Source organism: Zosterops lateralis, assembly GCF_965231275.1.
Source record: "Zosterops lateralis genome assembly, chromosome: 9".
Taxonomy (NCBI): domain Eukaryota; kingdom Metazoa; phylum Chordata; class Aves; order Passeriformes; family Zosteropidae; genus Zosterops; species Zosterops lateralis.
The window spans coordinates 737,745-761,229 of record NC_139769.1 but is presented as its reverse complement, the minus strand read 5'-3'; the positions used below and the strand labels follow the sequence as shown (position 1 = coordinate 761,229).

Genomic DNA, 23,485 nt, shown 5'->3' with positions numbered 1-23,485 from the left:
GTGGGGCAATAATGGGATTTGGGTCCTGGGGTGATGTGGAGTGGGGAAATAAAGGGATTTGGGTCACTGGGTGATGCAGGAGTGGGGCAATAACGAGATTTGGGTCACTGGGGTGATGTGGAGTGGGGCAATAATGGGATTTGGGTCACTGGGTGATGTGGAGTGGGGCAATAATGGGATTTGGGTCACTGGGTGATGTGGAGTGGGGCAATAATGGGATTTGGGTCACTGGGGTGATGTGGAGTGGGGCAATAATGGGATTTGGGTCACTGGGTGATGTGGAGTGGGGCAATAATGGGATTTGGGTCACTGGGTGATGTGGAGTGGGGCAATAATGGGATTTGGGTCACTGGGGTGATGTGGAGTGGGGCAATAATGGGATTTGGGTCACTGGGGTGATGTGGAGTGGGGCAATAATGGGATTTGGGTCACTGGGTGATGTGGAGTGGGGCAATAACAGGATTTGGGTCACTGGGGTGATGTGGAGTGGGGCAATAACAGGATTTGGGTCATGGGGTGATGTGGAGTGGGGCAATAACAGGATTTGGGTCACTGGGGTGATGTGGAGTGGGGCAATAACGAGATTTGGGTCACTGGGGTGATGTGGAGTGGGGCAATAACGGGATTTGGGTCATGGGGTGATGTGGAGTGGGGCAATAACGAGATTTGGGTCACTGGGGTGATGTGGAGTGGGGCAATAACGGGATTTGGGTCATGGGGTGATGTGGAGTGGGGCAATAACGAGATTTGGGTCCTGGGGTGATGTGGAGTGGGGCAATAACGAGATTTGGGTCACTGGGGTGATGTGGAGTGGGGCAATAATGGGATTTGGGTCACTGGGGTGATGTGGAGTGGGGCAATAACGGGATTTGGGTCATGGGGTGATGCAGAAACCCAGAACTGAGCCAATGTTAATGTTCCCCACTGGCTGCTGGCACAGGAGAGCCCGGCCTCCGTTAGGAAGGGAAAAAAGGAATCACACCCCTGGGAAAGCTGTTTTCCCCTTGTCACCACCACCAGTGCTGCTAACAGGATTTCTAACGGATGTTTTATTCTCTTCCCTCGGAGTCTGCTGCTAATAAAAGTCACACTTTGTCACAGTTTATGCAATTTAACTCCAGGGTGTGAAAGGAGCCATGATCAGAGCCGGGAGCCCCAAATGCTGAACTGCTGCACAAACCCTGAGGAGAGTGGGGGAAAGGCCACCAGGGGTCAGATATTGAGAATGGGGGAAAGGCCACCAGGGATCAAATATTGAGGAAAGGGAGATAATTCCAGAGTGAGGGATGAAGTTCCAGAGCAAGGGATGAAATTCCAGAGGGAAGGATGAAATTTCAGTGAGAGGGAGTAATTCCAGAGCACCCCCAGCATCTCTGACCCTGGGACAGTGACACACACAGCTCCTGGGACAGGGACAGTGACACACACACACAGGGACAGTGACACACACACAGCTCCTGGGACAGGGACAGTGACACACACACACAGGGACAGTGACACACACACAGGGACAGTGACACACACAGCTCCTGGGACAGGGACAGTGACACACACACACAGGGACAGTGACACACACAGCTCCTGGGACAGGGACAGTGACACACACACACAGGGACAGTGACACACACACAGCTCCTGGGACAGTGACAGTGACACACACAGGGACAGTGACACACACAGTGACAGTGACACACACAGGGACAGTGACACACACAGCTCCTGGGACAATGACAGTGACAGTGACACACACAGCCCTGGGACAGTGACAGGACACACACAGGGACAGTGACACACACAGGGACAGTGACACACACAGCTCTGGGACAGTGACACACACAGGGACAGTGACAGTGACAGTGACACACACAGCTCCTGGGACAGTGACAGTGACACACACAGCTCTGGGACAGTGACACACACAGCTCCTGGGACAGTGACAGTGACACACACACACAGGGACAGTGACACACACACAGCCCCTGGGACAGTGACATACAAACAGGGACAGTGACACACACACAGGGACAGTGGGAGGTGTCCCTGCCATGGCAGGGGGGCACTGGGGGCAGATTTAGGGTCTCTCCAAACCCAGCCCAGTCTAGGATTCTAAAATGAAGAGAAATATTGAATTTTTTGAATATTGAATTGTTTGGGCATTGGCCACATGTTCTGTGGAATTCCAGCAGCACCTTGGGAATGGATGTTGGGCAGAGGTTAATTTTATAATTTTATTTTATTTTATTATTTAATTTTATTTCATTTAATTTATTTTGTTTTCTATTTCCAACCTCTGGGCCAGGCCCTGCCATTGGCCACTGTCCCCTCCCTGGAGAGCTGCTGGAGCTCCAGATTGTCCTGGGTGTGCCAGGCAGGATCAGCCTGGGCAGGGCAGGGGGAAATGGCTCTTTATTCCCTCTCTTGTGCAAGCAGTGCCCATTTTCCCTGTCCTGATTTACAGCTTTTCCCCTGGAAATTTCTTTTCCTGATTTCTCCCTTTCCAAGTGCTGCCCTGGGGAGGTGGAGCTGCAGGGCAAACACCTCTGCCCCACCTGAACCTTCTTCTGCTTAAAGATTTTTTTCTGATAAAGATTTTAAACCAAATCTTTTCTTTAAATCATGTCCTTCAGCAGCCAGGGAGCTGTGGAACGTCCAGGGGAGAGGGGGGGTTAGAACAAGTTATTAACACGGTGAGATTATTGTGTTTATTCCAATTTCACTGTTCACAGCTCAGCACAAAGCCAGCGCTGCCTCCTAATTCCCGATAAATCACCTCCACAACACACACACACTTTCATTCCTTGTCTGCAGGCCTTTTTTGGTTGTTCTTTTTTTTTTTTTTTTTTTCTGGGCTATTTTTGGCTCTGCTCTCTGCTGCATCACTCAGATGTTACTGTGGGGTCGGCTGCTCAGTGCTGAGCTGGGTGTTCAGGGGTTATTTATTCCTGGAAATGCTCTGATGAGATGCTGATGGGCAGGGGAAGAGATCCTGGGCACTGAGGAGCAGGTTGTGACCCAGGGCTCTGCTCTGGACCCCTCCCTGAGTCAGCAGAGGGATTTAAACACCACCAAGGTGCTCCTGAGGGGTTGTGGGTTGTGTCTCTTGGTTTCCCGATGAAAAACAGCCAGGAAAAACCCAAAGTCTGCCAGGGCAGAGGGAGAATCAACAGCTCCAGGCTCTCAGAGATGAGCTGTGGTTGAATTGTGGGGCACTGCAGCCCCCCAGCCCTGCCTGCAGCTGGAGGATGGGGTTTAGGTGGGATATTGGGGAGAAATCCTTCCCTGGGAGGGAACAGAATTCCTAGAGCAGCTGTGGCTGCCCCTGGAGCCCTGGAGGTGTCCCAGGCTGGACATTGGGGTTGGAGCAGCCTGGGACAGGGGAAGGTGTCCCTGAGACAGTGAGAGGTGTCCCTGCCATGGCTGGGATGGCACTGGGTGGGATTTAGGATTGCTCCCAACCCAAACCAGTCTGGGACATTTCCATGTTTTGTCCTTGCCCCAATCCCTCACTGAGGTCAGGCTGGGCTGTGTCACACAGGAAAATCCCATTTTAAAAGAGCATTTCCTTCACAGACGGTGCCACTGGGCCACACTTGGGCAGCTAGGCTGTGACCCTGAATCATATTTTGCCATTCACATCATTCCAGTGCCAATATCGAGCTGACCCAAAAACCCCACAGGTTCTTACACTCAACCCCTTGGATTACCCAGTATCACCCACATCACCTTTTTACCCTACTACACTTAAAAAAACCTGTGTGTGGGGCAGAGCTGCTGGAATGTGTGATGGTTTTCCTGGAGCTGGGGGCTGAATTGCAGGTGCCAGAGCTGCCAGGGCTGGTGGCAGGAGTGTCCCCTGCACTGTCACTGTCACCACAGCCACCCACAGGCATTAAGGTGTTGTCCTGGGCTGTGGTGTGGGATGTGCACACAGTATTTATCCCATCCCCATCCCCATGAGCTGCTGGAACCAGGTGGGGCAGTGTTTTCCCAGGCCCCTCCTTTGGGCTCTTCTGCTCATGGCCCATCAATGCCTTGCCCAGGACTCACAGGGAACTCCCTCCAGGAGCTCTCTCTGTTTAATGGGCCATCAAGGAGCCACTGCACGACTCCTCATCCCATTGGGAGATGCTCCCAATGCCCAGGGGGAGGAGCCAAGCATTCCCACCTGGAGAGAATCTGGGATTTTTTCTATCTAGGTATGTTTTCTATCTGTTGGAGCATTTTCTCTGTTGGGGTATGCTTTCTATCTGTTGGAGCATTTTTTTTCTATTTGTCAGGGCATTTTTTCCATCTGTTGGGGCATTTTTTCTATTTGCTGCCACATTTTTCTATCCATTGGGGTGTTTTTTTCTCTGTGTTGGGGCATTTTTGAGCTGTTCCCTGTGACTGTCCTGGCAGACCAGGCCAGCCCATGTCTCTCCCAGGAAGGAGCAGATGTCCCCAGCATTAGCTGTAAACACTCTGATGGTGGTGGGAGTGCTCTGGTCCAGCTGGAGGAGCTTTGCAGGGCACTAATGGGCCATTGCTCCTTGTGAAATCCTTATGAATAATGGAGGAAAAGCTGCTCCTGGAGGTGTCCAAAGCCCATCCTCATTTGGGATGATTTTTCCTCCTCCCTTGGAATTCCAGGAGCTTTTCTTAGGACATTGGAGGTTAAAAGAACCATAAACAACATCTCCTCATCAGCCCCAGCAGAATTCCAGCTCAGAGAAGGCTGGCAAGGCTTCCTCAGGAAGCCACAGAAATTCCAAAACTTGAATTTTTCAGCTCCTGCTGCAGCCCCCTGGAAGGTCACTGGGATGGCCACGTTTTATTGGGCAGCTCCTCCCTGCCCCAGTGAGAGAGATTTCTAAAGTTAATTACGGAATCTTTGCCATTAAATATTCAGCGACGCTTATTTTTTTTTTGAGTACCTCAGGTTTAATTTAGGTTCCCTGAAATTTTAATATCCGGCTTTAATATTTAATGCTGCCCCGAGATGGGTGTAGGGATTTCAAGTCCACGCTTTGAATGAAAGGAATCCTGGATTTCTTTGTGGGAAAGGCTGAGGTGGAGAGCTGAGGAAAGGGTTTTTCTTAAAAGGATCCAACACTTTCATCCTACACATGTGTATTTTATGTGAAGGGGCACTGCAGGGCTCACTCTGCTCTAATTAAGGCCTCTCATTTATTAAAATATCTTTAACACGTTTGCAGCGCAGTACCAAAAATGAGAACTATTATGATAATTATTAAGGTTGTTTTTTTTTTTTTCCTTCTAGGAGGGGGATTAGCTGCCCAATTAACACACCCCATTAATTTGCGAGCTGCGTTTGAAGTGAAACGAGTAACACGGGATTTGTGGAATTATTTAAGGGTCTGAACTAGAGTGAAAAAAAATGCACAAAAACACTTGGAAAAGTCTCATGAGCTCCTGGGGTTTAGTGTTTCAAAGCTGCAGGGAAGCCTGGAGTTGGGTGAGGTGGGGATTTAAAGGGTTTTTGGTGAGGATGGGGTATGAGAGTTCTGCCTCAATCAGGGAGCAAAGGAAAAGCCCCAGTGCAGGTTGTGGGGCCAGGCTGGGGGTGATGATGTCAAGAGGCAGAGAATGAGTGTGAACATGGAAGCAGCAGCAGGACAGGGATGGGCACAAGGGGCTGTGGGAGGGACGGGATAAACATTGGGAAAGGCAAAGCTTGGCCCTGTCCTGCTCCTGCAATGTCCCCCTGCCAGAGCTCCTTGTGGCCACATTTTGTGCACTCAGGTGTTCCCTCCTGCAGGAGAGGGGAATACAGGTGACCTCACCCTGATCAGTAACAGCTCTGTTAATTATTACCCAGTACAGCCTCACCCTGATGTGTAACAACTATAATCAATAAGGATGAGTGAGATAAAAGAGGGGGTGAGCTGGGGAAGATCATCATGGAGGAGGAACCTTGAGGAGCATGAAGGGGAGAATCATGAAGGAGGATCCTGGGGAGAGAGAATCACTGCTGTGAGGTCAGGTTGGGTTTGAAGTCAGAGCCTGTTATTGCAACCTGCAGTCACAGTGTGCACACTAAAACCTGCAGGCACAGTGTGCACACTAAAACCTGCAGGCACAGTCTGTCCAGGTAAAAGCTGCAGTCAAAATGTGCACACCAATCCCTGCAGTCGCAGTCTAGCCAGGTAAAAACCTGCAGTCACAGTCTGCACAACTAATCCCTGCAGCCACAGTCTAGCTGGGTACAAACTTGCAGTCACAGTGTGCACACCAATCCCTGCAGTCACAGTCTGCACTCTAATCCCTACAGTCACAGTCTATCCAGGTGAAAACCTGCAGTCACAGTCTGCACTCTAATCCCTACAGTCACAGTCTAGCTGGGGAAAAGCCTGCAGTCACAGTCTGCACACTAAACCCTGCAATCACACTCTCACACCAATCCCTGCAGTCACAGTCTATCCAGGTAAAAACCTGCAGTCACAGTCTGCACAGCAATCCCTGCAGTCACAGTCTGGCTGGGGAAAAGCCTGCAGTCACAGTCTGCACACTAAACCCTGCAATCACACTCTCACACCAATCCCTGCAGTCACAGTCTATCCAGGTGAAAACCTGCAGTCACAGTCTGCACAGCAATCCCTGCAGTCACAGTCTGGCTGGGGAAAAGCCTGCAGTCACAGTCTGCACACTAAACCCTGCAATCACACTCTCACACCAATCCCTGCACTCACAGTCTCACACCAATCCTTGCAGTGCTGGTGTTTAAATCCTGCAGCTGAGGCTCAACCGTTGTAGATCCCTTCCAGGGAAATATTCCATCCCATCCCACTTCTCCTGATCATTCCCATCCTGCAGAACCATCCTGCTGTTTTCCAGGGGCTGTGCACATTCCTGCACAGGTGGGATAAGAGCGAACCTGGCTTTCAAAGCTCGGAAAAATGTGATTTTATAGCTGAGCTGGAGGCAAACTCTGTTCTCACCTCCCTCCGTGGCAACTTTGCTAAAGCGATCTTGGATGGGGGTTTGTCCCTGTGGGAAGATGCAGCTCAGAAAAGGGAAGTTGGGGAGTAGGAGAAAATCAGGCTTGAAGAAGTGACAAAGAAGGGAAGAGTGCCGAGGCCTTGCTGATGGAAATTCATTAGCTCCCGGCTGAATAAGGAGCTGTGAATCTCTTTGAGTGTAAGAGCTCTGCCAGCTTGCAAAGGAGCAGATGTGCTCACAAGATGGATAGTTGCAAATAGTCAAAATACTGGTTTTTGGCTTTTTTTTTTTTTTTTCTTTAGTGATTATCTTTTTTTTTTTTTTCAATCTAAAATAAATCCAGATTGTGCATAGGCTGGAAAACAAAATAACAATATTTGGAGAGTGGGAGTGTTTATTTAACAGGTGGCTTATTTAGCAAATGGTTTGCTCCTACAAAAATAATATTCCTGCAAGCAGTGATTGGGAACATCTGAGAGCAGGAAGGCGTTTTGGGGGGGTGATTGCTCCGTGTGGGCTCGGGGTGGGCTGGTTTAATTAAGAACATCTGCAGGAGCACTTTGCAAAGTGCATTTGCATCTCTAATTGACTGGGAAGGGGTGCTGGGCCCTGCAGAGTCACCCCTTCCCCGGGAACGGGGCACACTCAGGGTGGGTTTGTAAGGGACACTGGGATATTCCCTATTATGGGATGATATTCCTGTTATTCCCAGGAATTTATCCCATAGAGGGAAAAAGCAGGAAGGTGCCCTGGAGGAAAAGGGGAAAGGCAGGAGCTGAGCTGGATCCCAACACGTTCCCCAAGTCTGTTTTATGGTACAAGTCACCCTTTGCCCCTCACTCCAATCTTGGAGTTTGCAGGGAATTGTGAGGGATTTGGGGAATTGGAGAGTTTGTGTTTGCAGGGTGATGGTGTCCCCCATGGGACCTGCCCCAGAGCAAAGCTGTGTCTGGATATTCCCCGCACTGGAACCTGAGCTGGCGGTTGTTCCATGACAATATTTTGGGTGTCCAGGGGATAATCACACACAGACCTGGCTCCCCCCACGGCCTGGCTTTTGTTCTCAGCTGCTGCCTCTTGACATTCGGCAAATACAAACTACTGCATGCTGTGGGTTTTTTTTTTTTTTCACCTAAACGTTCTTTATTCTTATTAACCCCTCCAAAGGCACTGGATGGTCCTTTAGGTCCCTTCCAGCCCAAACCATCCATGATTCTGTGATAAATTCACTGGTTCTGCAGCACCTGCTTTGGTGGGTTTGTTTTGGGTTTGCTTTTCTGCCTCAGCCCGTGGAAAGGATTATTTTCCAAAATATTTGTCATCTATTGGAATATTAAAGCACTTGTCGGAACTCCCAGGTTTTTCCAGAGGTGTGAGCACTACATTCTTTGATGACAGAAGTAATGAACACCATAAAACAATTATTAAATTAGAGCAGCCCTAATTCTTGCCATTCATTTGAGGTCTCGCTCCAGTATTTATCTGATTTGTCATTTACAGCAGCGGTGCCATCATTTTGGGTGGGAGAGGATTAGAAATTAGAAATGGGATGGGGGAAAGGCTGGGTCGTTTTTTGCCTGGACTGGCCAAACCAACCAACCCTTCTGGAGGAGATCCTGGTGAAAGGGGCTGAGATGCCAAACAGGAGGGGAGAAGAGCCTGGCAGCAATCCTGGCACCTTCCCCCACACGGCAAAATAATTCCTTTACAGCAGCTGGATGAGGAAGCAAGGAAAGGGATTTAATTCAAGATCACAACTCTCAGAAAAATGAACATATTTGGAACGCCCAGAGCAAGGGCTCGTGTGCTCCATGGGGAGCCCAGCTGAGAACAAAGCCAAGGCCTGCAGTGAAACCCTGTTCCCTCCATCCTCTGGGAGATCCTCCTCTCTTCTCCTCTCCTCTCTGGGGAGGTTGTCCTGGTGGCCCAGGGGAGCAGCTCCTGCTGCCAGGGCAGACCTGCCCAGAGCCCTGCTGGATCCCACTCCACAAGTGTTCCAGCGAAAAACCCTCTTCTCCCTCCTCTCAAGCTCATTAACCTTTACTGGAGTGCTAATTCTGTATTCAAACAGAAGGTCAAAGCCCTCAGCTGCTTTTTTCCCGAGGAATTAAGTGTCTGATCCTCAATCTCGTGGAGGGAAATGCCACGGCAGGAGCTCCTCAGAGCCTGGGGCTGGTGCCTCCCCCGGGGTGGGAGAGCAGCCCCAGGGTGATTAACGCCGGGAAATTAATTCTCTAAATGCCTCTCTCACAGCCTGGCCTTTGCACAGAGGGGCTTGAAACAGAGAGTGAGACACTCAGTGAGGCTGCCAGGACAGCAGGGAACAGGCTGGGCAGGCTCAAGTGCCCTTCCTGCTCTGTGTGACATCAGCCTCTTCAAATCTGTGTGACATCAGCTGCTCCAAATCTGTGTGACATCAGCTCCTCTAAACCTGTGACATCAGCCCCTTGTGTGATATCAGCCCCTTGTGTGACATCAGCCCCTTGTGTGACATCAGCTCCTTGTGTGACATCAGCCTCTCCACACCTGTGTGACATCAGCCCTTTGTGTGACATCAGCCCCTTGTGTGACATCAGTCTCTCCAACTCTGTGTGACATCAGCCCCTCTAAACCTGTGTGACATCAGCCCTTTGTGTGACATCAGCCCCTTGTGTGACATCAGCCCCTCCAAATGTTTCCATCCCAGGTTAGGAAGCTGACCTGGCCCAAAACAACATCATGAACTCTTGGGTTTGTTCAGGTGGGACTGGGAGCCAGAGAAGGAGGTGAGAGCTCAGCCCTCTGTGCACCGGGGGTGACTCTGCCGTTGTCTTTGTCTGATGGCTTTTTTAGGGTCCAGGGAATGGGGTGGAGCTCAGCCTGGGCTGCAGCCTCCTCCTGCCCCTGCTCCTGCCTTCCCTTCCTCCATGGCTGGGGAGAGATGGGGACCGAGAGATGGGGATCAAGAAATAGAGACCAGGAGGTGGGAATGGAGAAAACAGGGCCGAGAGAAGGGGGCCAAGAGATGGGAACACAGAGAAGGGGAAAAAGAGACAGGGACCAAAAGAGATGGGGACCAAGAAATAGGGACAAAGAGATGGGGATCAAGAGATGGGAATGGAGAGAACAGGGCCAAGAGAAGGGGGAAAAGAGACAGGGACCAGGAGATGGGGATCAAGAACTAGAGACCAAGAGATGGGAACTGAGAGAAGAGGACCAAGAGATGGGAACGAAGAGAACAGGGATAAAACCACAGGGACCATGAGATGGGGCCAAGCCCCAGAGTCCAAGGCTCCAGGAGCAGCACACAGGAAGGTGTCCAGTCCCATCACACATTTTATCTTTCTGCCACTCATTACACAAAGTACAGGGGAGGATACATACGACTGTCCTGCTAAAAGTCATTTCTAAATGAGTCACAGGGATTTAGGATCCATAACTCTCAGCAAACAGACATTAAATCCTCTTTATACAGAAAATTGAGGCAAGTGAGAGCTGTTGCTCCCCTGTCCCAGCCTCCCAGGCTCCGTTTTTAAACGTTTTAGGGGAGAGATTTGCAGTAATTTACTCCAAAGTTAATTTTTCCCCCCTTACGGCAAAAAAAATGTAAAAAGGTCAAGGATAATGAAAAAAAGCAGTGAATTTGAAATCCTGTGGAAGAACAACTCAGCGCTTTTAGCAGTTCACTTAAAGGGGAGAGGAAAAGCAGTTCCTCCAAGGTTTGAAAGCTTTCCCAGCCTAATGAACCGTGCTGCCTCCTGCAGAGCCCAAATTCCTGCAAGGACCAGGCTCATTAGTGGAGTGGAGCAGCTCCTGCCCGGCCCCATCTGCAGGGACACATCACAGATGCTGAGCACCTCTCCTGGCTGCCCCTCCGAGCCACAATGAGCCACCCTCCCAAGAGGAAAAGGCTGTTTTATATTAAAAAAAAAAAGAGAGCTACAAAACAGAGGGAGGGGAGCCTGGCCCTGCCATCCCCCCCACTGGAAAACGAGGCTGCTGCTGCTGGGCTCGGAGGGTTATTCTCACATTTGTGGCTGTGGTGGGGGGTTAATGGGAGCTCTGTGCCCCTGGCTCTGCTGGGGCTGAGGAGGGGACGAGCTGCTGGTGCTGCACAGGAGCCATGGGGTGTCCTGTGCCAGCTGTGCCCGGTTTTGGGGAGAGAACAGATTTCCTTCCCCCTCTGGAGACGGCCTGGAGGAAGGATAATAATCTCAGTTTGTTGGCGTTGGCTGGCGGGTGGGGAAGGAGAGCAGGGGATTGATGAGTGTTCCAGCACTTGGCTGATAAGGGGAGCTGCTGTGGCTGGGGCAGCGCTTTGCTGTCCCTTCTCTGTCTTTACACTTTTGCTGCTGCTGCAGAAGGGTCATTTCTGGTGCTCCTGGGTAGGGCTGTCCCTGTGCTGCCCCTGGGCTGTCCTGGGCAGGGGTGGTCCTGCTGTTCCTGGGCTGTCCCTGGGCTGTCCCTGGGCTGTCCCTGTGCCATCCTGGGCAAGGGTGGCCCTGCTGTCCCTGCACTGTCCCTGGGCTGTCCTGGGCAGGGGTGGCCCTGCTGTCCCTGGGCTGTCCCTGTGCTGTCCATGTTCTGTCCCTGGGCTGTCCCTGGGCTGTCCATGTTCTGTCCCTGGGCTATCCCTGGGCTGTCCATGTTCTGTCCCTGGGCTATCCCTGGGCTGTCCATGTTCTGTCCCTGGGCTATCCCTGGGCTGTCCATGTTCTGGCCCTGGGCTGTCCCTGCACTGTCCCTGGGCTGTCCCTGTGCCATCCCGGCAGGGATGGTCCTGCTGTCCCTGCCCTGTCCCTGGGACCCTACCTGGGCACCTGGGCTCACTGATCTGTGCTGTTTTCACTGCTGCCCCTGGGAGTGCTCAGAGCTCACTGTGAGACAGCCCAGGCCCTGCTCTGCTCACATTTGTGCAGACAAAGAGCCCATCACACTCCTCCCACCTCCTGAACGGAATAAATTCCAGCAAATCCTCTGGGTTTGTCACTCTGGAAGTGGGGCAGTGATGGGGACAGGAGTTGGAGCTGCTCTGCACCCCCTGAGCCCCCAGGCAGAGACCCCACAGCCTCTCCCAGCTCATCCCAGCCAAGGGCAGAGCAGCAGGGGCGGGTGGGAGCTGCTCCTCCCTCACCCCATAATGCAGATTTTCATCCTGCTGACAGACAGGAGCCCTTCACAACCCCTAAAATATGAATGACTGAGACCCAGGCTGATGAGAGGTGGCAAATGTGCTGATCCCCGCGTTTTTTAACACGAGAATTTTCTAATAAAAAGGAACCTTGGAGCTGCTCATGAATTAGGCATCAGGAGTGGCACCGGCAGCGCTGAAGGTGCCCCAGTAAAGCCCTTGGTCACACAGAGCAGGATTTGCTGAGAATCCCTTCCCCAGCAGCCCCAGGTCACTGCCTCGCCCTGCCTGTTTCCAGGTGGATTATGGACTTTCCTGGCTGCAGAATAAATCCCTGCCCTGCCCTGGGAGCTCAGGGAAGGAGCACAAACGAGGACTGAACCCAACCCCAGCCAGCGTTCCCTGCCCGCCACATCCTTGGCCAAACTCTGAGCCACTTCCTCCCTTCCCTGCCAGCACTGACTCCTCTGCTCTCAGAGCTAAGCCTGAATGGAGAATTTTTAATTCCCATTTTTTTACATTCCCTTTTTTTTTTTTTGTCGACATTTTCTTCATTTCACAGGGCCCTGTGTTGCAGCCTGGCAGGAGGGTGTGGGGTTGGGAACTACCCAGAGCCCTCACCCTGTCCCACCTCCCAGGGGTTGATTTGGGTGTGCAGGGGGACAGGGAGGAGGATGTGGCAGTTTTTGGTGGCACTGCCAACCCCACCCTGCCCCGTGCTCAGCTTCATCCTCTCCCTCCTCCTCCTCACATATGGCAGTTCATGCAAAGATTTTAAAATTATTGAAGTTTTTTTTATATAAATGCTTTTCCTCCCCCCACCCCGCCTTGTTTTTCTCCTCCAAAGAACCAACCCCCTCCATGGCAGCTGTGAAATATGGATTATTTACCTCCAGACTGGGCACGAGGCAGCTCCAGCCTTAGAAGTAAATGCATATTTAGTCTTTAAGGCATATTTATCCATGTAAATACATATTTTGGTACACACATTCTTCATAACACAGTTCTGTGGACTCAGTGGAGGTTTTGGTAGCAGAACATTTGCCATTGTCTATTTTGAACACTCGCTCAGAAAAATGTGCAAAAAAAGCAGCTGTCACTGGGATGGGCTTAACACTCCTGGATCTTAAAAACAGCATTGGCTCTAAAAAAAACCAACCACAACAACCCTATTGAAAAGTTTAAAAAAAGCTGTCTGGCTCTGAAGGATCCTGCCAAGCTACAAACCCTGGGGAAACTGCATTTTGTTCCCGAGCTGTGAGACATCCCTGGGCCCAGTGTCAGCACAGCTCCAGGGCCAGCAGCCGTGTGACAGCAGTGTCACCTCTCCCCGTGGGGACACAGCCCTGAGTGAGGAATAACCATGATGGGAACACTCAGCTAAAAGATTTTCTTTTCCTCTTGGGAGGGTGGGAATCAATGGAGTCGGACAGACACCAGCAGGAGGGTGGCTCAGAGCTCTGGGGAAGGACAGAACAAACCTCCAAAGCTGCTCAAAGTGCAGCCCACCCATGGCAGGGCTGGGGCCAGGAGCTTCTTGCCAAACCCAAATTCTCTGCCATCCTGCAGCCCCTGTGGTCACTGTGCTGGTGTTGGAGCACAGATCCCAGCCCATGTGTACCCCACCAGGGACCAGGAGCTCCCTGTCAAACCCAAAACTCTCTGCCATCCTGCAGCCCCTGTGGTCACTGGTGTTGGGGGCACAGATCCCACCTCTTGTGCATCCCACCCATGGCAGGGCTGGGACCAGGAGCTCCTTGCCAAACCCAAATTCTCTCCCATCCTGCAGCCCCTGTGGTCACTGTGCTGGTGTTGGAGCACAGATCCCACTCCTTGTGCACCCCATCAATGGCAGGGCTGGGACCAGGAGCTCCTTGCCAAACCCAAACTCTCTCCCATCCTGCAGCCCCTGTGGTCACTGTGCTGGTGTTGGGGGCACAGATCCCACCTCTTGTGCACCCCACCACCAGTAGCAGGGCTGGGGCCAGGTGCTCCTTGCAAAACCCAAATTCTCTGCCCTCCTGCAGCCCCTGTGGTCACTGGTGTTGGAGCACAGTTCCCAGCCCGTCCCAGCCTGTCTCCATCCCCACTCTGCTGCAGCTCCAGCTCTGCCCAAATCCAGGCTGCAGAGTTCTCATTGTCCCTCGCACACCCAGCAGTCTCCTGCCTCACAAAAACACCCCTGGCACCCAGACATGGCTCCTAATTCTGCTCTTGGTGTGGGTTTGGAGTTTTCTTTTTGGGCTTCACAAAAAGGACATCCCCCCACCAAGGGAAAATCAAACAGGAAATCTCCTCTGTGTCACCCAGTGGCTTTGCAAACATTCAACGCTTCACTGTATATTCTTTTTTTTTTTTTTTTTTTTTCTTTTTTTGTTCATATTTAATAAAGCTGCTGCTCATTCTATTCTGTTGCTGGAAGGAATCTGGTTCCAAACGCCAGGAATCACTGGAATGCAACGTGCCATTGGAATGCAGGGTTGGATCCAGCCACAGCATAGAACCCTCTCCCAGTTTTACACACACAGGGGTTGAGTGAGCCACATCCTCATTTCCTCCTCCAGAAAACTGCACTGACACAAGACTTCCTGCAGCACCACTGCTTCTAGTGAATGGGTTCTAAAACAGAGCACTTTAAAGCTGCAATACAAGAGAGATCGGGGGTATCAGGCCTGATAAACTCCTCTTGAGTTGAGTTTGAACCTTTTCCTTGCAGAAGGGGTTTGTTTCATGTTATTCCAGGTTTTAAAAAAACGCCACGTTTCTGAAAACAGCGACTGCTTGGCACATGGCTGTAAATAATAAAGGGAATAATGCAGTGTGTCACTGAGCACAGGCAAAGTCACCCAGGAGGTTTTATTGCCACCTTCTGGAGTGAACATCTCTGGGTGTTCATCCCCTTTCTCAGCAGGGACAGCAGAGGCGCTGAGTCCACATTGGGGCAGTTCAGACAGAGCCTGGGAAACTCAGGGTCCTCCTTGTTGGAAAAAAAAAAATGGGATTTGAGGACTGCTGAGCCTTCCCAGTGCTCGGCTGGTGCTGCTCACTGCCAAAACCTGCTGTGAAAAATGGGGAGTGGGAAAGTTGTGTCACCTGCTGGGACCTGGGGGTGATCACAGTGAAAGTGGTGCTGTCCCACCCAAGGCCAGGCTGGGGGAGTGTCCCTGTCCCTGTCCCTGTCCCTGGGGTGGGATGGGCTTTGAGGTCCCTCCCAGCCCAACCCAACCTGTCATTCTGTGATGACAATTTTGTTATTCCTGCTTTGTGAGCAGCTCAGGAGCTGTTGGGGCCACCAGGGGATGGATGTTGTGTTGTCCAGGGGCTGCTGGCCACGGCCACCACAGTGAGCTCAGGACACAGGTGGCAGCTCTCAGCCAGGGCTGAGCTGTGAGCAGCACCTCACACCAAGGATAAAGTGAATTATACAGAATTTCTGAGCTTGAAAGGCGTGTGGCAGCAGTGTCCTCCTGGGGGCTGCAGCACAGGGATGGGCTGGGGGGTCCCCCAAGCCAAGCCTGCCCAGGGATGGCCATTTGCATCCTCACTGCCACAGGGATATGTGGAGTTAGAAAGTTCCTGCCTGATTCTCCAGGGGTCTGCAGGTGTCTCATGGTTCAAAGCATCCTTTATCATCGCTAAACCAACCAGTACAGAACCGAGTGCAAGGAAAGTACCAATTCACTTTGCCAGGGGTACAAAAGGGACTGAGCCTGACCTTTCCAGCCAGGTGGGGATTTGGCTTCAGGGGGGGGAACATTCCGACATTCTTAAAGATGCCACGAAACGATTTGAGTTGAGTTTTCTAAGGGGAAATGTTGTTTTTACAGAGGTCACTACTGGTCAGTGGAGGAGGAGGGAGGAACAAGGAGGAGTTGGTGCTGCCCTGGAGAGGAAGGAGCCTTTCCTCAGAGCACCTCTGTCCTCCCCAGGGGAGATTCCTTATGCTCAAAAGGATGCTTCAGCATTTCCCAAAAAAAAAACAAAAACCCACATTCCAGATTGGCTGGAGAGGAAGAGGAAAGTCGTGTTTTCATGAAGGCACAACCATGCTGAATTGGCAGGAGGGAGGGAAAGGGGAGAACAGAAGCAGTACTGCACAATGCAGTTATAGTACAAGGCTCATTCTTGAAACCTGAATAATCATGCTAGAAGTAAATCTAGATATGTGTAATATTTTGAGGAAATATTTTGAAGGCAATGTTATTTGGAATTTTTTTTTCTTTTTTTTTTTCTTTTTTTTTCTTTTACTCAAAAAAAAGAACGAATGTTTTTTTTTTGTGTGAGTTTGGATAGAATGCTAGTTGAGAAGGGAACTGAATGTTTGTATTGCAGCCTTAAAGAAGCACATTTTTACTGCAATATCCTTTTTTGTTGTTGTTGTTGTTGTTGTTGTTGTTTTGTAAACTACGGTCTGCGACTCAGCAGACCATGACTGAAACGCTTCTGAAAACTCGTCGATTACAAACATGGAAATCACAATTAATATCCTCTAAAAGTAATTTTCAGAGAGTTCTCACGTCTTAGAAAAAGGACAATGTGTACTGCTCCACAAGGTAATGCAGCTAATCAAAAAAAATAATAAAATAAAATAAATTTTAAAAAAAAGGAGTCGAATTAAAGTATTTACATAATGAGCAATTCTACAGAAGGCGATCATCCCCATGTAAGCACTGATTACATCCCATGCCGCTTTTAACAAAAAAAAACTCTACCAGATTGGAATCCAGCCATCAGCACTTCCAGAGAATCCTTGAAAGCCTTTTTTTTTTTTTTTTTATGGGTTCTTTACATTTTTTTTTTTAGTGCAGAAGGATGTTCTTCAGGTAGAATATGCTGCTGAGGGAGGCCAGAGTCAACACCAGGGACCAGCAGGAGAAGAGCACCTCGGCGTGCCCGGTGATCCCGTACTGGGCTGTGCTGGGAGCTGCAAGGCAAGGACAGGGGTCAGGGACAATCCCCACTCACACAATCACACAATCACAGAATCACAGAATGTGTAGAGACCTTCAAGATCATCGAGTCCAACCCAGCCCCGACACCTCAACTGGGTCATGGCATCGAGTGCCACATCCAGTTTCCTTTTAAACACACCCAGGGATGGTGACTCCACCACCTCCCCAGGCAGACCATTCCAGTATTTAATCACTCTTTATGTGAAAAACTTCTTCCTGATATCCAACCTGTATTTCCCTTGGTGCAGCTCAAGGCTGTGTCCTGTCCTTCTGTCAGTGCTGCCTGGAGAAAGAGACCAACCCCAGGTGTCCACAACAACCCTTCAGGAAGTTGTGGAGAGTGATGAGGTCACCTCTGAGTCTCCTTTTCTCCAGGATAAACACCCCCAGCTCCCTCAGTCATTCCTCATCTGGTTTGTTTTCCAATCCCTGCACCAGCTTTGTTGCCTCCTCTGGACACGTTCAAACATCTCAATGTCCTTCCTGAACTGAGGGGCCAGAGCTGGACACAGCACTCAGTGTCCATCCTGAACTGGACACAGCACTCAATGTCCATCCTAAACTGGACACAACACTCAATGTCCATCCCAAACTGGACACAGCACTCAATGTCCATCCTGAACTGGACACAGCACTCAATGTCCATCCCAAACTGGACACAGCACTCAGTGTCCATCCTGAACTGGACACAGCACTCAATGTCCATCCCAAACTGGACACAGCACTCAGTGTCCATCTGGACACTCAGAACTGGACACAGCACTCAGTGTCCATCCTGAACTGGACACTCAGAACTGGACACAGCACTCAATGTCCATCCTGAACTGAGATCCCAGAGCTGGACACAGCACTCAAGGTGTGGCCTCACCAGTGCTGAGTCCAGGGGAAGAATGAGCTCCCTGCTCCTGCTGGCCACACCATTCCTGATCCAGGCCAGGGGCCATTGGCCCTCTTGGCCACCTGGGCACACTGCAGGCTCATGTTCATGTTCATGTTCATGACTCTCATCCTCCCTCCCCATCCCCAAATTCTTATTTTCCATGAATTATCCTAAACTGCCTCTCTAGGCAGGTGAAGAATTCCTCTGTGAGCACAGCCTGACCCTGCTCCACCCCAGCCCCACTCGCTCCAAGAGGAGAAATTTTTTTTTTTTTTTTAATTTTTTTTAAGGTGAGCAATTCAAAATGCGAGCGCTTCATTTTTAACCAGCTGAATAATTGATCCGTTTTTAAGTTCTCCATCCATTTTTTTTAAGTTCCCCCAGCATTAAGATCTGCAGTGCAATCAATGAGAGGTGACTGGATGAAGCTCTGGTGTAAAAAACCAGCTCATTTTCTCATTTTCTGCCCAACTCCAGGAGCCAGAGTTTGACAATCGCGCTCAGCCAAAGACATTAATACTTATTTTGAAGAAATTGTATTTATTTGTTTACCACAAAGCCTTTCTCGGGTTCCTGGCTAAATGCACACAAAGTGCAAAGAGGGGAAGTGCAGGAAATCAGTGTTGAGGAGCAAGGGAGGAGCTGGTCCCTGGGGCGGGAAAGTCCCAGCTGAGCCTCAGGGATGGACCTGGCAGAAACCTCATCCTTGACAGGACAAGGGGAACGGCCTTAAGCTGGATGAGTGTTGATTTAGATGGCATTTGGGGCAGGAATTGTTCCGTGGGAGGGTAGGGAGGCCCTGGAATAGAATTCCCAGCTTTGCTGTGGCTGCCCCTGGATCCCTGGGGTGTCCAAGGCCAGGCTGGACATTGGGGACAGTGGGAGGTGTCCCTGCCATGGCAGGGCTGGGAATGTATCAGTGATTGAAGGAGAGACGGGGAGACTGACCATATGTCCTGGGTTGCAGTGTAGGATGTACACAAAGTATTTATTCTATCACCATCTTCATGAACTGTTGAAACCAGGTGGGGCAGTGTTTTCCCAGGCCCTCTGCCTCTTCTGCTCATGGCCTTTGGGGTGTCCCCTGCTCATGGCCCATCAATGCCTTGCCCAGGACTCACAGGGAACTCCCTCCAGGAGCTCTCTCTGTTTAATGGGCCATCAAGGAGCCACTGCACGACTCCTCATCCCATTGGGAGATGCTCCCAATGCCCAGGGGGAGGAGCCAAGCATTCCCACCTGGAGAGAATCTGGGATTTGGGACAGGACAAGCAGCCCTGAGCCACTGGATTCCCAGAGGAGCAGAGCTCCCAGACCTTTCTGTGGGATCACTGCTTCAGGAAGAGCCCCTCACCTGGACTGCTCCCCCCACCCTGCTCAGGGTGTGTTCTGACTCTGGCACTGCTCCTTTGTGTTATTGCATTGATTTTATTTTATTTTTACCTTTTAACCTTTCTTCTTATTAAATTATATCTCTGACTTGGAGCCTCTCATTCGTTTTGCTTTCGAACCACAACACCATGATCAGAATCCGATTTTACTCAGGCTTCCCAAGAACTTACACACCATTTCATTAAGGTTAATAATTTCTACTACAACAATTAAGCTAAAAGATCATACAAACAACTCATACATTTTTCAACACATCCATCTAGGGGGTCGATTGAATCTTCTTCTTTTAAGCAAGTTTTTAATCCCATCTTCTCCTGAGCTCAAAGTTCTGTTTGTTCTCGTTAAGGCATCCTCGTCACCAGACTAGATGTGCTAATTCAGTCTGTCTTACTCTTGTGAATCCCCACAGGAATGGGTTGGGATTTCAGGTCCTTCCCAACCCAAACCATCCCAGGATCCTGTGAAATCCATGGGTTTGCTCTTGGAAAGGCACAGGCAGCACCAGGAGCTGTTCCCTCCCCCTGTTTGCTCTCACAGCCTCCCCAGCCCCAGCTCAGCCCAAACCCTGGAACACAACCCTCCCTTTGGTGTCTGTGCAGAGCCCTGGAGCTCCATCGGCGCCGTGTTGTTGGGAAAGATGGGACAGGAAGGACTTATGGATATGACTGCATGGCAAGAAATACTGCAGATGTAAAACCTGAGTGAAATAGGAATGAAAGCCAGTTTGGAGATGTGAGCATGGCAGGCAGGAAGACGAGGATGAGCTGGAGATGGGTGAAAAGACAGAAAAACAAAAGACAAGAATGTTGCCTTTCCATCCTGCAAAGGCATCCGGGAACAAGGGCATGAGAAAGGAGTCTGTAGAGTTTAGAATATAAAATGACATGGTGATGTAGTAGTTCTCATAGGCTGCATGCAAAGTCTGTAGGTTTTGTATCTCACGCGGGTTGGTCAATGTGAATTAGAATATTCAACACAAAAAGAGATAGAATGGATTGGAACAAGAGGATCGCCCTCTTGTCCTGGCTCTCCTCCCTTTTGCCCTCCCCTCTCTCCTCTGGCCCTCTCACCCTCTTCCCTCACCTCTCTTGGCCCATCCCCTCTCCTCTCTCTCACCTCACTTGCTCCTGTTTTCTCCCCACGTTTTTCCTGCTCCTGCCCCGTTTTTCCCCCTGAGCTCTCTTCTCTCTCTCTCTCCCCATTCTCTCTTTAGGGCTTTGCTCCAGCCCAGGCTGGTGGCTGAAGGCAAAGCCCTCTTTACCCACCACCCTTGGAATAATAAACCCCCGTGTCTCTAGAACATCTCAGCTCTGCAGAGTTCTTTGTCCCTGCCATCCACGGAAAAAATTGCAACACCGTGTGACATTTTATTTGGTGTGACACAACCCCAAAACCCCTCTGCTTTCCCCCCATGCACAAAGGCTCAGGTAATAAACCCCAAAACAAAACAAGATTAAACTTGGTTTTGCAGCTCAGTTTAGCGACTGATGACGGTGACTAACTGCAGGCCAGGCCACTTCCTCTCCTCTCATTAAAAAAAGGGACTTTCTGTGCTAATTCAGGATGGCAAATCAACCTTTAATTTATGGCGAGGAAGCTGAAGCATAACACAGGTGCTCTTTCATTTCGTGGCGTGAAAAGAGTTTCCCCAACTTAAAGATAATTCGAGCTGCGGTGGCTATAAAAGCCAGCGGAAAATTATGTAAATCTGATTTCCTGCATATGAACCAGCTCTGTCTTTGCGAGGCTTATTAAATCATCCCTGGATTGTCTCTGCACAGAGGCAAGAGGGGAGTTAATGGGGGGAAAATGCACTGGCTTGGGGAGATAATAGAAAAGAGTTACAGTTCCCAAAGCTGCCTAAGCAGAGGAATTGGATGGGGAAGAAACCTGGAGGAAGAGAAGCAAACCTGGAGAAGTTTAATTATCAATTACAATGTCACACGAGGCCTGCTGGATGACACACAGCTTAAAATATTGGGCCAGACACTTAAAAATGCTTAAAAATTAATAATCTCCTGCAGACTTCTCCTTTCCCCTCCTCAGAACGTTGATTGACTTTCCCTGAATTCTTTGCTGGCCAAGCAAAACGCCTTTGCTGGATATTAATAAAAATTCCCTAGATTTGTGCTGATACATAAACTTTCAAAACAAACACACCTTTAAAATTTAAAGACCCTTAGCGTGGTGTAAGCCCAGTCCTTGATCTACTCTGGGTAATTATTTTGGTAAGGACTGAGCATCCCTTGCTTTTCTGAGCATTTTCTCTGTGAGGCCACGCAAGGTCACTTTGTTCTTGGACTTGGTAATTTTCAAAGCACTTTTTGATGGTTTCTCTGTGTCAGGCTGAACCCTCAGCGTAGGGATTAAAAAAAAAAATGAAAAGGTTTTAAGTGTTTGAGAACAGCATAAACCAGCTGCCTTTTTTATTTTTTAATTTTTTATTTTATTTTTTTCCTCTACTGAAATATTACCATGTCACTGTTTCACACACACACACACACAACAACGAGCTCCCAGTCTTAATATTTATGCAGGGAGGTAATGGTGGAGGAATGTGTGATTAGGCTTTAAATAAAAGCTGGAATTATTTCAGTCTGTGATTACACCTGGGCATTTCCATAAGCCCCATCACACAGAAATGATTTCACAGAGGGTTTGGGGAGGGGAACCAGAGCTGTGCCAAAATTGGACATCAGGAATTTCTCCATGGAAAGGGCTGCCCAGCCTTGGGAAATTTGGATTCCCCATCCCTGGGGGGATCTCAAAGCCCCAAAATGTGGCACTTGGGGACAGTGGTTGGGTTTGATGCTCTGGAGGGGCTTTTCCAGCTTAAATGTTTCCATGATTTTTCATGGTCTGGTGCTGCAAATTCACTTCAGAGCCCCTGGGAGTGATACCTCGAAACGCCTTAAAAGAAAAGTGAATTTCCATCATCTTGAAAAAAGATTAAAAGGAGCTCCACGACGCCTGAAATACCAAATGACCCAGGAGTGAGGAGACGCAGCGAGTTTAAAATGTCAGCTGCAGCCACTCAGGGGGAATAATTCACTTTCATGCTACTGGGGAAGTCAAATTTTCAGCATTTCCCAAAAAAAAAAAAACACATTCCAGATTGGCTGGAGAGGGAGAGGAAAGTCATGTTTCATGAAGGGAGGAACACACACAGAGCATCACCAGAGGGCTGGGGAGGACCCCCAGAGTGATTTGGGGTTGGGAACTGACCCTAAATCTCCTCCCAGGGAAAGGAAAAATCACCCCACCCCAATGCCAGGCATTATAAACCCTCCTTTCTTCCAATTTTAGGGATTATTGTGCCTAATCCTGATGTTTTACATCAGCCAGCACTTGTGGAAATATTTAAAGACACCCTTAGCACAGATAGGATTATATTCAAACATCTCTCCTGGTGCTGAAGAGAAAGGAACAAAGTCATATTATATCGGTATCTCTAATTAATACAGGAGATTAGGAGAAGTGCTATGCTGGAACACACAAACCAGCATTTCCCAGCACCAAGGGCTGCATTAACCAGAAATAATTATAAGCTTTAATGCTGATGCTGTGTAGACAAAAAAGCACAGACCCCTTTAGGTTGTCTGAATAAGCAAGACTAATTCTGTTAAATGGATTATCCAGGGGGATGTTAATAAGCATTTCATTGAACTATATTCAGGTTAATCGTTTACTAAAGGAAAGCCTTAATAAATTGGATTTTTTTTTTTTTTTTTGGGTGCAACGTTTAAAATATACAGAGAAGGAAGAAGGAATAAACTGACTCAAGGTCAAAGCAGTAAGGTAAAAAAAGAAAAAAAAAAAAGCTGGAAAAAGGCTGGGCTGTCAAATAAGGTTCTTTTAAAAGGAAAGATGGGGAGATAATGGGCCTCAGAAGGCTCGGGCGAGGCCTGGGGATAACATCTCTACATTCTGTTACACTTGAAGCTGCTGGAGGATTTATGGCTGCGGAGGAGAAGGTCGACAGTCCATAAAAGACTCTGTTAGGGAGCAGCAGCAGCAGCAGTGATGGGCAGGGAATGCCTGGACCAGCTCTGTAGGGGCATCCCTGGAGGGCAGGGAGAGGGAACTCTGCAGAGCTGAGATGTTCTAGAAATACATGGGTTTATTGCAGGGCCGTGGGTAAAAAAGGGCTTTGCCTTCAGCCACCAGCCTGGGCTGGAGGGAACCCCAAAGAGAGAGGGAGAGAGAGGGTGT

The 23,485-nt window shown here is 49.7% G+C and overlaps 1 protein-coding gene across 1 annotated transcript in view; it reads right to left on the bottom strand.

Moving 5' to 3' along the window:
* Positions 1–15,316: 15,316 nt before the first annotated feature.
* The window catches only part of NEGR1 (neuronal growth regulator 1), a gene marked incomplete at its 5' end in the record, with an annotated part of 154,107 nt that continues 145,938 nt past the window's right edge, over positions 15,317–23,485 (bottom strand). The window contains one exon of the mRNA XM_083867346.1: positions 15,317–16,973. Within this exon, the coding sequence (XP_083723472.1) occupies positions 16,849–16,973 (125 nt within the window). The 3' untranslated portion in view covers positions 15,317–16,848. The remainder of the gene's footprint in view (positions 16,974–23,485) is intronic.